The sequence below is a fragment of the Littorina saxatilis genome, linkage group LG9 (genome assembly GCF_037325665.1).
Source record: "Littorina saxatilis isolate snail1 linkage group LG9, US_GU_Lsax_2.0, whole genome shotgun sequence".
In the NCBI taxonomy this organism is placed as follows: domain Eukaryota; kingdom Metazoa; phylum Mollusca; class Gastropoda; order Littorinimorpha; family Littorinidae; genus Littorina; species Littorina saxatilis.
Genome location: NC_090253.1, coordinates 7,718,991 through 7,733,249, shown reverse-complemented (window position 1 = coordinate 7,733,249; position 14,259 = coordinate 7,718,991). Strand labels below are relative to the sequence as shown.

Sequence of the window (14,259 nt, the reverse complement as noted above, 5' to 3'; positions counted from 1 at the left end):
TAGTTCCAATGTTTTACAGTCAGATATAATGTAAAGCTTTCTGGTTTGACAGTTAGTTCCAATGTTTTACAGTCAGATATAATGTAAAACGTTCTGGTTTGACAGTTAGTTCCAATGTTTTACAGTCAGATATAATGTAAAACGTTCTGGTTTGACAGTTAGTTCCAATGTTTTACAGTCAGATATAATGTAAAACGTTCTGGTTTGACAGTTAGTTCCAATGTTTACAGTCAGATATAATGTAAAACGTTCTGGTTTGACAGTTAGTTCGTTCCAATGTTTAACAGTCGGATATAATGTAAAACGTTCTGGTTTGACATTTAGTTCCAATGTTTTACAGTCAGACATAATGTAAAACGTTCTGGTTTGACATTTAGTTCCAATGTTTTACAGTCAGACATAATGTAAAACGTTCTGGTTTGACACTTAGTTCCAATGTTTTACAGTCAGACATAATGTAAAACGTTCTGGTTTGACACTTAGTTCCAACGTTTTACAGTCAGATATAATGTAAAGCTTTCTGGTTTGACAGTTAGTTCCAATGTTTTACAGTCAGATATAATGTAAAACGTTCTGGTTTGACAGTTAGTTCCAATGTTTTACAGCCAGATACAATGTAAAACGTTCTGGTTTGACAGTTAGTTCCAATGTTTTACAGTCAGATATAATGTAAAACGTTCAGGTTTGACAGTTCGTTCCAATGTTTTACAGTCAGATATAATGTAAAACGTTCTGGTTTGACATTTAGTTCCAATGTTTTACAGTCAGACATAATGTAAAACGTTCTGGTTTGACACTTAGTTCCAATGTTTTACAGTCAGACATAATGTAAAACGTTCTGGTTTGACACTTAGTTCCAATGTTTTACAGTCAGACATAATGTAAAACGTTCTGGTTTGACACTTAGTTCCAATGTTTTACAGTCAGATATAATGTAAAACGTTCTGGTTTGACAGTTAGTTCCAATGTTTTACAGTCAGATATAATGTAAAACGTTCTGGTTTGACAGTTAGTTCCAATGTTTACAGTCAGATATAATGTAAAACGTTCTGGTTTGACAGTTAGTTCGTTCCAATGTTTAACAGTCGGATATAATGTAAAACGTTCTGGTTTGACATTTAGTTCCAATGTTTTACAGTCAGACATAATGTAAAACGTTCTGGTTTGACACTTAGTTCCAGTGTCTACACTTTACACTTGATGCAAACACTTACACATCCCCCGCGGGTTAGGGGGAGTCCCATATTGGTTGGGACGAGAAAGAATTTACCCGATGCCACCCAGCATATGTCGTAAGAGGCGACTAACGGTTCTGTTTCTCATTTTACCCTTGTTAAGTGTTTCTTGTATAGAATATAGTCAATGTTTGTAAAGATTTTAGTCAAGCAGTATGTAAGAAATGTTAAGTCCTGGAAACTTGCATTCTCCCAGTAAGGTCATATATTGTACTACGTTGCAAGCCCCTGGAGCAATGTTTTGATTAGTGCTTTTGTGACCAAGAAACAATTAACAAGTGGCTCTATCCCATCTCCCCCTTTCCCCTATCCCATCTACCCCCTTTCCCCCGTCGCGATATAACCTTGAATGGTTGAAAACGACGTTAAACACCAAATAAAGAAAGAAAGAAACACTTACACATTTGGCGGCTGGTTCCAACGAATAACAGCCAGACATTGAGAGCAAGTTTATTGGTTTGACATTTACAGTGAAAAAAACATTAGATGTAAAATCAAACCAAAAAAACGTTCCAAAATTCAGAATAAAAAAATAAGAATTGTAGGAAATTTGAACGTTTAATTATTGACAAAACAAAATTTTACACTCGAGTACGTCGACCCACTGGTCTTTGAAGTAGACATGACAAACACTTATAGTCTGTCTCCCTCTCTCTCCTCCTTCTTCCCTTTCCAGCTCTATTCTTCTTCTCTCAACTAACTTCATGTATTCAATAATTTATTTATTTATTCATGACTGTTTTTTCCGTCTTCAGAATGCATGTGCCTGTAGTTGGTATGAGTGAGTGCGTCGCGTTCTCGCTGTGCGTCTGTGTGCGAGTGTATGAGTCCGAGTGTCTTGGTCCTTGTCGATTTGTGTTTCGTATAATGTTCACTATGTATTGTATATTTTGTAAGCGCCTAGGGCTATATTTAGATTAGGCGCACATATGTTCATAATAATAATACTAATAATAATAATAGTACAAGTAATGAACTTATCTCAAAATCGTCGACGAATCTCGCATGCAAAGATGCGGGCGAGGTAATCTTGTTTAATAATAATAATGACAGCTTATATAGCGCGAACCACAGTAGTCTATGCTCTGGTTGTTTACTTAAAAAAACGACTTGTCGACGTACTGAATATGTAACGTTTTGGTTTGTAAATAATCAAACGTTCCAATAACCTACAATTCTTGTTTATTTTTCAGTCGTAAATATCAGACGTAGAGCCAACTTACTGTCCTGGCAGTTGCTTCCAGTGTAGCCCGGGGCACAGGTACAGAAATAGCTGTCGAAGGTGTCTTGGCAAGACCCTCCGTTGATACAGGGATTGGGAGCACACCGGCTGGGAGCTGACAACACACACAGTAAACAATGCATAAGTCAGACAACAGTCGTCTTGTTTCTTCAAATCTTGTTTTAAAAAAAACTCCTTCAAAAAGTTTTTAAAAATCTAGTCTGAGGGGACTTCCCGGGTGATTTTGAAGTAGAACATGTTATCATTTTTAAAAAAATCGTTGCTTGAACACCAGTAGGGAACTTGAGTACACACACATTCTTCTTCTTCGTTCATGGGCTTAGACTCCCACGTACACTCGTGTTTTTGCACGAGTGGAATTTTACGTGTATGACCGTTTTTACCCCGCCATTTAGGCAGCCATACGCCGCTTTCGGAGGAAGCATGCTGGGTATTTTCGTGTTTCTATAACCCACCGAACTCTGACATGGATTACAGGATCTTTTCCGTGCGCACTTGGTCTTGTGCTTGCGTGTACACACGAAGGGGGATAAGCCACTAGCAGGTCTGCACATAAGTTGACCTGGGAGATCGGAAAAATCTCCACACTTAACCCACCAGGCGACAGCGGCCGGGATTCGAACCCTCGACCTTCCGATTAAGAGGCCGACGTCTTACCACCCCGCCACAGCGCCCGTCACACACACATTGAACCCTACATTATTCATCTCAGAGAAATACTTGCATGCAAAAATATGAAGCCCGGGTGTCCCCGTTCGGCCAACAGCCAATAAAGTAACCATTTCAGCACTGACCCAAGACGACCCAACCCGGTCCCTAGCCCATTTCATGTCTCCTCTAGCAACCGGCAGCCGGCAGCCAGCTGTCTACATCCCCCCCCCCCCCCACCTGCATTTTTATTTTCATACAAAGCCGGGTTTTCCCATGTAACATGCCCCTAATGGCTTTGCCGTGAGGGCGTAAAACTTACATTTCCTCTCTCAGAGAAAAAGTACAAAGTTCCGAATGTTGAACAGTAAAGATGTTGCTGGAATACATCTATCCATCTGGGACTGCGAACATGCAAGCGTGGATAAAAATGTGGAGAACAATATAGTGTTCTGAACGGAGAACACACTCGGGTTAACAAGTAAGCCCTACATATTTTCCCCCTGGAATGTCTTAGAAGTGAAAGTGAAAATAGGGCGGGGATGTAGCTCAGTCAGGGCGGGGATGTAGCTCAGTCAGGGCGGGGATGTAGCTCAGTCAGGGCGGGGATGTAGCTCAGTCAGGGCGGGGATGTAGCTCAGTCAGGGCGGGGATGTAGCTCAGTCAGGGCGGGGATGTAGCTCAGTCAGGGCGGGGATGTAGCTCAGTCAGGGCGGGGATGTAGCTCAGTCAGGGCGGGGATGTAGCTCAGTCAGGGCGGGGATGTAGCTCAGTCAGGGCGGGGATGTAGCTCAGTCAGGGCGGGGATGTAGCTCAGTCAGGGCGGGGATGTAGCTCAGTCGGTAGCGCGCTGGATTTGTATCCAGTTGGCCGCTGTCAGCGTGAGTTCGTCCCCACGTTCGGCGAGAGATTTATTTCTCAGAGTCAACTTTTTGTGCAGACTCTCCTCGGTGTCCGAACACCCCCGTGTGTACACGCAAGCACAAGACCAAGTGCGCACGAAACAAATCCTGTAATCCATGTCAGAGTTCTGTGGGTTATAGAAACACGAAAATACCCAGCATGCTTCCTTCGAAAGCGGCGTATGGCTGCCTAAATGGCGGGGTAAAAACGGTCATACACGTAAAAGCCGTGGGAGTTTCATCCCATGAACGAACAAGCAAGCAAGCAAGCAATTCAAGCAAAGTGAAAATATACAGACTGGAAATCCAAATCTTTCAGACAGTTTTCCCAACACCAAACGTCTTATTCATGTAGGCTACATGGTGTACTTTGTGTTCACGCCGACATCACTTTTTCTCTCCACGAGTTGTCATGTCGCTTTCCTTGTACTTAAATGTGACCCTCCACCACGGGATGAGTCGCAAGTCACCTTTGCATGATTTTCCTATTTGAACATTTCCCTAAAGAGTTTTTTATGCTCTATGCAGTGGTGAAAACCGTTTTAGAAAAGAGCAAAAACTGTTTGAGTTATAAGCCTGTGATTAAGGTGACCCTCACACTATTACCAGACACTCCCCGGACTTATATTAAGCCTAGCGCAGAACCGCGCGAGGTGACATGCGACTCATTTCGTGGTGGAGGGTCACCTTTGATTGAACTGAATTCAGTCTTACTCAATTTTTACTTTGTCATGTTAAAATTGATCTCATACACTCATATAATAAATTGTATACCCTCAACTGGATTATCAAAACAATCTCCTCGGATCACTTGGATATAGGGATAAGGATAAGATAAGATTCCTAATAATAGTCCTGTGAGGTGACCCTCATAGAAATTGGGGCTGCTTTCTCCCTTGGGAAAGCGAGCTGCCATACAGTATACGGCGCTACCCATTTTTACACCCCCGGTATAGGGGTGTGTATAGGTTTCACTCGATGTGTTTGTGGCGGTGTTTGTGTTCGCAAGTAGATCTCAAGAATGAACGGACCGATCGTCACCAAACTTGGTGAACAGGTTCTATACATTCCTGAGACGGTCCTTACAAAAAATGGGACCAGTCAAACACACGGTTAGGGAGTTATTGGTGGATTGATTCTACAAGGACTATATTACTGGTCAAAGGGAAATAACCTTCTCAGTTGGTGGCAGTGAGAATGGGTGCAGTGAGAATGGTTATTTCCCTTTGATTTATTTACGTCAGTATGATTTGTCAGCAGTCAGTGAGTTTGATGTGTGTGATGACTCGGACTGGAAGATGAGGCAAGATTCTCTCCTTGTTCCGATCGAAGTCGAATTGAGATACATCACTCAGTGACTTGATACATATTAGTGTGATGGCGTGTGTGTGGTTGGCGGGTGTCAGGTAAGACATCCATTTTTGTGCCGCTGTGGAAACAGGTTGCGAGTTCTTCACTACCTCCACTCAGTCTCTCGGGAGTGTGGGGCGATGGACTCTAATTTGCTAGCCTGGCGTGGTTTTGGACAGTTGTACTCAGGAACCACTTACAGGAATTACTGGCTTTGAAGATATAAACGTTCTTGGCTGCTCAGTGTAGTAAAGCCTTGGTTCGTGGTCTCGTTGAGTTTTGGTGATAGACTTGCGGTTTCGTTTTAACGAGGGGAAAAATAGCTCTGTGTAAGACTACAGCTATGTGTGTGTGCGTGCGAGTGAGTGCGTGTGTGAGTGTGTGTGCATCATGTGTGTGTGTCAGTGTGAGTGAGTGTGTATGTGTGCGCGCACGCGTGTGTTCTAGTTCAGAGCTTTAGTGTAATAAACATTATCGAGCCCTTTGAGATTTACAGCAGATGCCTTGTAAAGGGCAGCGATTGAGGGGGGAAAATCTGCTCAGTGTTTGTGAACCGCACCACGTTTTGACTCGTGGTTTACAGTGCAATAACCCCTTCCCTGGAGGGCTTATCGCTACAGGGGAGCAGGTACGCACGTTCTTGAGCGCAGGAATCAACCCTTTGGCGTTCTGTGGTGTCTCGATGGGCAGCGAAGTGAATAATAGTTTACACTGTTCTGTCATGTTGCGCTTCCTACCTCGACGTACCCTTTCGCAATGGACCCTGTGTTTACATTCTGACTTCTGACTTCTGACTTTTGACTTTTGACTTCTGACTTCGGGAGTGTTTTTCCTACCTCGGAGGAATTTCTTGTTTTGTTTTTTTCCTGCATGTGTGTATTCATGTTTTCAAGCCCTGAGAATTTCGCTGTGAACTTGGGTTCTTTATCGTGCGCATGCGTCCACACGGGGGTGTTCAGCCACCGAGGAGAGTCTGTACAAAGTTAAACTCTGGGAAATAAATCCCTCGCCGAACGTGGAGATCGAACCCACGCCGATAGCGACAACTGGTTTTAAAGCCATCGCCGCTACCGACTGAGCTATTTCCCCGCCCCACTTGGCTAGTTTGACAGTGTTTATGAAACACACTACGGTGAAGGCCACTACTCTTACCAATAGTGCAGGTAGTGCCAGTGTAGCCGTTGAAACAAGTACAGGTGAAGCTGTTGACACCATCGGTGCAAATACCGTTAGTACCGCATCGGTTGTTGGCACAGTTGTCGATATCTGAAAACAGCAATGCCATACCATTTAGTTCGTGACAATGCAACCACAGGGTTACAACGTTTGTTACCAACATTCCCAAAACATACGAACGCAGGCATAGACGTACGGCACGGCACACATACATATGCACACATGCGCGCGCACGCTCGAACTCACACACACACACACACACACACACACACACGCACGCACGCGGGCACGCGTACGCACGCACGCACACACGCACGCACGCACCCACACACCCACACACATACACACACACGCACGGCACACACGATCGCACACACACAGGCACGCACGCACGCACGCACACACACACGCACACGCACGCACGCAAGAACACACACACACACACACGCACACACACACATACACACGCGCGCACGCACACACCCACGCACCCACACACACATACTCACACACACGCTCGCACACACACACACACACACACACGCACGCACGCACACACGCACGCACGCACGCGCGCACACGCACACACACAGACACACACACATACATACGCACGCACGCAATCACACACACACACACACACACACACACGCACGCACGCACGCACGCACACACACACACACGCATACACACACACACACACACACACACATACACATACACACACACACACACACACACACACACACACACTGATACACACATGAACATCATAACAGATAAATCAAAGCAACAACGTCACTGACTGGTTTGACAGTTGGTTCCTGTGTATCCAGGCAGACAGGAACACGTGTAACTGTTGAAGTCGTTACTGCAGGTAGCGCCGTTCATACAGGGGTTGGGTGCACACAGGTTGGTGGCTGCACAACACAACAACAACGCATGAGTTACTGTGGTTTGGTTAGAGTTGACTGTGGTTTGCAGGGCTGCAGAAAATGTGTTGGAATTTATGTTGGTTAGCCATTGATCAATTAGATTTATAAGAGCTGTATGACAAGAGTGCTTTTTGCGAAAACCAGATTGTTTTGGATGGAATAACTTGGTTTTATCAAAATGTGCTAGGGCATGTTTACATATATGTTTTTCCAAGGGTTTTGAAAGTGGTGACAGGATTGAAATAGGCCTGTAATTAGAGGGATCAGAAGGATCACCTGATTTAAACAGAGGGATCACCTTAGCTTGCTTAAATGATGTTGGAAAATAAGAGGTGGTAATGCATAAGTTGTAAATGTATGTCAAGGTGTCTGTGGTTACAGGAGCAGCTATTTTCAATATTTTACTGTCTATTCTATCTACACCCCGGGTTCCTGTTTGTTTGAGATGAACAAGTGCAAAGTAAACTTCAGACACAGTCATGTGTTGTAGCGGCATTTCTGCCTCTATTCTCTTGGATTTGCAATGATCTATTAAGGTATTTAAATCATTTTCTTGTGTTCTATCAATAGGAATAACTTGCCCCACTGTAGAAAAATGTAAATTAAGTTTATCAGCGGAAATATTTTTCATGGCAGTAGGGTGTGAATTAGAACGCTTGTTTGTTAATAAATTAATGGCTTTCCAAATTGATTTTGAATCTTGTTTAGATGACACTAGTTTCTTTTTAGTTCTTTTTAGGGAACTTACATTATTTCTTTGCCGTTTATATCCTTCAAAATCACCCTTTGCTTTCAAATAATCCCTGTGGTTTGCAGCATCTTCTGTTTCTTGATCAAGCCACTTTGGTTTCTCAATATGTCTAACTCTGTGCGTAATTAATGGTGCATGTTTATCATAAATAGAAATAAAAATATTATACCAATGCTCCAAAGCTTTATCAGGATTCTGAAAGCTATAGACTTCAGAAAGAGGACTGTGAATTAAATCAGGGAGAAAATCATTTTTATTAAAACGCGAGAAACGACGGTAAGTTACAGTTTTATGTCCAGCTTTAGGGATTTTAATACCTTTCCTTTACCACGTAAGACACACTGGATAATGATCACTGCAGGATTAATAGGAACGCATGTTTCAATAATATTTTGTTTTTCTGACACGTAAATATGATCAATAAGAGTTTTAGAAACAGCCATGACCCTAGTGGGTAACTGAACCATTTGTTGCAAATCAAAGCTATTAATTTTATCATTCCAATTTTTATGTGGCTTCAGTAAATCAATATTAAAATCTCCTAAGAGCAAGACTTCTTTTGAATCCAGTGTTGCAGAGTCCATCATAATAGTAAAGTTATCTGCCCAATTTACTCTTTCAGAAGGGTTTCTATAAATAAATCCTAACAGTAAGGGCGGAGATCTTTTTAATTTAACTTCAATCCATATTGATTCAACTCCATGAACCTCAAGATGAGGTAGTCGTTTATATGTAACTGATTCACTTATGTAAACAGTAATGCCTGTTTCATTCGTCTTAACAGGATCATTACGAATAAGAGTATATCCTGGAACAATGATGTCAGAGTCTAACACATTATCTGATAGTCTGGATTCAGAAAAACCAAACATATGACAACTTTTTCCAGAATTAAAAGGTACATTTGAAACATCAGTCATTTTGTTATATAAATGATTAATATTCAGGTGTCCTATGCGAAGCCCTTCCTTATTCGGCCAAGATGCTTTAGCTGAAGTCATGGTAATGTTTATAATTCCACAGCTTTTTACTTTTCCTTTTTTTTAAAATAATGACGAAAAGCAGGTAATGAAAAGTGACTACTTTTACACAGACTATGCAAGCCTGTTGAAAAGTTGCTTGCAATTTGAAAAAGAGAATACAGGTGTATAATAACAATAATTATAAATATTATACTAACAATTCCGAATTCGTAATAATCAAACTGAATAATGTCAGCAACTCAATATTATCATACACTCAAAGACCAATACTATACACCACCATGGACACAAGAGTGCAACTCAATATTATCATACACTCAATGACCAATACTATACACCACCATGGACACAAGAGTGCAACTCAATATTATCATACACTCAATGACCAATACTATACACCACCATGGACACAAGAGTGCAACTCAATATTATCATACACTCAATGACCAATACTATACACCACCACGGACACAAGAGTGCAAATCAATATTATCATACACTCAATGACCAATACTATACACCACCACGGACACAAGAGTGCAACTCAATATTATCATACACTCAATGACCAATACTATACACCACCACGGACACAAGAGTGCAAATCAATATTATCATACACTCAATGACCAATACTATACACCACCACGGACACAAGAGTGCAACTCAATATTATCATACACTCAATGACCAATACTATACACCACCACGGACACAAGAGTGCAAAAAAAAGACCTCTTATTCTACACATCAGTTCAGTTTCACTCATCATTTTTTTTCAACTGATGCAGAATGAGATAATTGGCCGTTCATTTCACAGATAATTGCAATGTTAGCACTTCGTTGATCCATGAATTCGGAAATGTAGAGAGAGAGAGAGAGAGAGAGAGAGAGACAGAGAGAGAGAGAGAGAGACAGATAAAGAGAGAGAGAAAGAGAGAGAGACAGACAGACAGACAGAGAGAGAGAGAGAGAGAGAAAGAGAGAGAGAGAAAGGGGGAGACGAACGTTTTGTGCAATAATGCATCATTTGAGCACTTCCACGCCAAGTGACCAAGGTATAGTACCTAGTAAACGCCCACCCCCAACTTTTGGGCAAACTTGATGCATAGGGGGGGGGGGGGGGGGGGGGGGCGTATACAAGGTAGTTTACGGTATATATAAGGTGTGTACCGTTCTTGTTACGGTGAAAGCCTATACTCACAAGTCTGGCAGTTGACGCCGGTGTAACCAACGTTACAGTTGCAGGTGTAACTATTGATACCATCAATGCATTGACCGTTGACACAAGGTCCAGCGGCACAGTCGTCAACGTCTGGGGACAGAGATAACAAGAACATATTCATGATAGAATTCTCTCAAAGTTTTGCTTGTCTACAAAGAGAATAAGAAGTGTCGGTCAGTGACGATGATCAGATCCGTTATGCTCCCCTCACACTGTGCCGAATATCCTTGCGAATAGGAACATGTTGTATTCGGCAAAAAAAAGAGACGAATAGACAGGATCAAATATTGAAAATTCGAAGCCTTACCGATCATTGCGAATGCATACAAATCCATACACGAATGTCTTGCGGACGTATTACGAACGTTGCGAGTGGCCTTGCGAGTGTTGCGAGCGCTTGCAAACATTTTACGAATAAAGCGATGATGCAATTCGCATTGTTCGTAATACTGCTCTTACACTGTGCCGAATTGCCCTTGCGAATAGAATTTTCCAATAATTCGCAATGATCGGGACATGGTGGCAAGACATTCGTAAATGTTCTTAAACATTCGCCACCATTCGTCTATTGTTTCAAACACAGCAACATGTTCCTAATATTCGCAAGGAAGTCATATTAGTAACATTTTCCCAGCGTACTCGTAAGTATTCGCAAGACATTCGTAATCATCGCAATGTATTCGTAACGCTCGCAAGGCATTCGCAACCATTCGTTATGCCTGTCTTACACTGTGCCGAATATCCTTGTAACATTCGTAATCATCGCTATGTATTCGTAACGCTCGCAAGGCATTCGCAAACATTCGATCTGCCTGTCTTACACTGTTCCGAATATCCTTGCGAATAATTATGGATTCATATGCATTCGCAATGATCGGTAAACATTCGCAAGCACTCGCAACCATTCGTAAGACATTCGCAAGGATTCGTAACTTCGAATGGTCAATATATTTCCTGTCCATTCGTCCCATTCGCAGAATACAACATGTTCATATACACATTTCTTGCGAATGTCTTACGAATGGTTGCGAGTGCTTGCGAATGTGTACCCATCATTACGAATGCCTTACGAGCGCTACGAATACCTTTACGATGATTACGAATGCCTTGCGAGCGCTACGAATACCTTTACGATGATTACGAATGCCTTGCGAGCGCTACGAATACCTTTACGATTATTACGAATGCCTTGCGAGCGCTACGAATACCTTTACGATGATTACGAATGGCTTACGAATATGCCTTCCTTGCGAATATTAGGCACTGGGCGAAAAGTCACGTTTTGGCACTATAACGTGGCATATAACATGAAACATGAAGTTAATCAACTGAATTTTGTGGCATTAAACCTGTGCGATTCACATCAAGTTAGAAAAACTGCTGTAACGCAATAAAATCCCAGGGATTTTCGCGGGTTGCAAAACACGGTAAAACATCGAGTTTTGGTGTCTGCGTTTTTGGACGTTTTCGCTACGTTAACGCACGGCGCTTCACGTCGTGTTAAACGCGTTTCAGCAGTACGCAAAACACCACAAAACCTATGGAGTTACGATAGGTTTTTCTGGTTTCTAAAACTTGATGTTAGAGTGTTGTTTTGATGGATTATTCTGCGTTTTAATCAGCCTGGTGCCGAACCCCGGCCGCCTCTCGGCGAGTCTGCAGAATCAGACGATTATCGGCTCCCTCTCTCTCTCTCTAGTTTCTCTCTCAGCACGGTCACACACACACACACACACACACACACACACACACACACACACACACGCGCGCGCACACACACACACACACACACATACACACACACTGGCACACACACACACACTGACATTCACACCGTCGCTGCACACAGCACACACACATGCACACACACACACACACACACTGTGACTAATTATAACACTGACTGACCGTCATACACACACACACGGCACACACGGGCACACAGTGACACACACACACCCGGCCCTTGAACTGACACACACACACACACACACACCCACACGCACACACAACTGAACACACACATACACACACTGATCATCAGTTTCATGTTAAAAAAAAAGTGCAGTAGTGCATATACATTTTTGGGGGGTATCTTTTATTTTCTCTATATGAGCCTTGTCACGTGTACACTGATGAGAGTATGCATTGCCCGTGCGTTGAGCAGAAAAAGTAGGTCAGTTCTCAGCCTGACAATTTAGTGAAGCAAGATTTTAAGTTTCCTTCTATATTGCTATGCACCTTTATGCTTGGGTGCACTAGCCGAGTTAATCGTTTTCCCATGTGTTGCTTGGGACCTGTAAGGCCCAGCGAAGCGGCGATTGACCACAGATAGGCCTTTGTTCTACTTCCCCCCTACTCCCCCCCCCCCCCCCCCCCCCCCCCCCCGGCCCCGAAACATCCGTCCGAGATGGTGGTTACTGACTGGACTTGCAACTTTCTCAACTTGTACATACAGTACAAACTGAATTGACTCGAATTTGAGTTTTGGGATTTCTCTTGCTCTACCTTTTCTGATAATGTTTTACTCACCTCGTGTTTAAATGCAATACATAATGTCTCTTTTAACATAGAGGGGGAATCGAGACGAGTGTTGTGGTGTATGTGTGTGTGTGTGTGTGTTTGTGTGTGTGTGTGTGTAGAGCGATTCAGACCAAACTACTGGACCGATCTTTATGAAATTTTACATGAGAGTTCCTGGGAATGATATCCCCGGACGTTTTTTTCTTTTTTTCGATAAATACCTTCGATGACGTCATATCCGGCTTTTTGTAAAAGTTGAGGCGGCACTGTCACACCCTCATTTTTCAATCAAATTGATTGCAATTTTGGCCAAGCAATTTTCGACAAAGGCCGGACTTCGGTATTGCATTTCAGCTTGGTGGCTTAAAAATTAATTAATGACTTTGGTCATTAAAAATCTGAAAATTGTAAAAAATATATTTATTTTTATAAAACGATCCACATTTACGTTCATCTTATTTTTCATCATTTTCTGATTTCAAAAACATATAAATATGTTATATTTGGATTAAAAACAAGCTCTGAAAATTAAAAATATAAAAATTATTATCAAAATTAAATTGTCGAAATCAATTTAAAAACACTTTCATCTTATTTCTTGTCGGTTGCTGATTCCAAAAACATATAGATATGATATGTTTGGATTAAAAACACGCTCAGAAAGCGTGCGTACAGAAAAGCGTACAGAAAAGCGTGCTATCCTTCTCAGTGCAACTACTACCCCGCTCTTCTTGTCAATTCCACTGCCTTTGCCACGAGCGGTGGACTGACGATGCTAGGCCTACGAGTATACGGTCTTGCAGAAAAATTGCATTGCGCTCAGTTTCATTCTGTGAGTTCGACAGCTTGACTAAATGTAGTATTTTCGCCTTACTTAACTTGTTTTGTTTTAGGATCGATTTTGATAATGATTGAGAAAGGAGAATACCCGGTGTTAGTTTTACAGACGGCTTTATGAAGTTTGAGTAAAGAAGTGCGAGGTTTTTCCCCTCCCTTTCGATTCGTTTTCCTTCCCCTTCTTTAGTTTGCTATTATTGTGCTTATCGTTTCCTGCTTCTACACACACACACACACACACACACACACACACACACACACACACACACACACACACACACACACACACACACACACACACACACACACACACACACACACAAATCGAATCTAAAACTATATGAAAGAGCCGAAATGGCTGCACTCTAACTCATCTTTGATCTCCCAAAAGACTCTATAAACAAACCGTGTATCAAGAGGCTGGCTGGCTGCCCCTCGATGAAGAAAGAAG

The 14,259-nt window shown here is 42.3% G+C and overlaps 2 protein-coding genes across 2 annotated transcripts in view; both read right to left on the bottom strand.

The window, feature by feature from the left end:
• LOC138977031 (mucin-2-like) overlaps window positions 1-14,259 on the bottom strand; it is a gene marked incomplete at its 3' end in the record, with an annotated part of 283,354 nt that overhangs the window by 167,425 nt on the left and 101,670 nt on the right. The window lies entirely within an intron of this gene.
• The window catches only part of LOC138976705 (fibropellin-1-like), a 34,216-nt gene that overhangs the window by 2,239 nt on the left and 17,718 nt on the right, over window positions 1-14,259 (bottom strand). The window contains exons 5-8 of the mRNA XM_070349574.1: window positions 10,428-10,538; window positions 7,361-7,474; window positions 6,531-6,644; window positions 2,459-2,572 (exon numbers count right to left, since the gene is read on the bottom strand). Coding sequence (XP_070205675.1) covers window positions 2,459-2,572; window positions 6,531-6,644; window positions 7,361-7,474; window positions 10,428-10,538 — 453 coding nt within the window. The remainder of the gene's footprint in view (window positions 1-2,458; window positions 2,573-6,530; window positions 6,645-7,360; window positions 7,475-10,427; window positions 10,539-14,259) is intronic.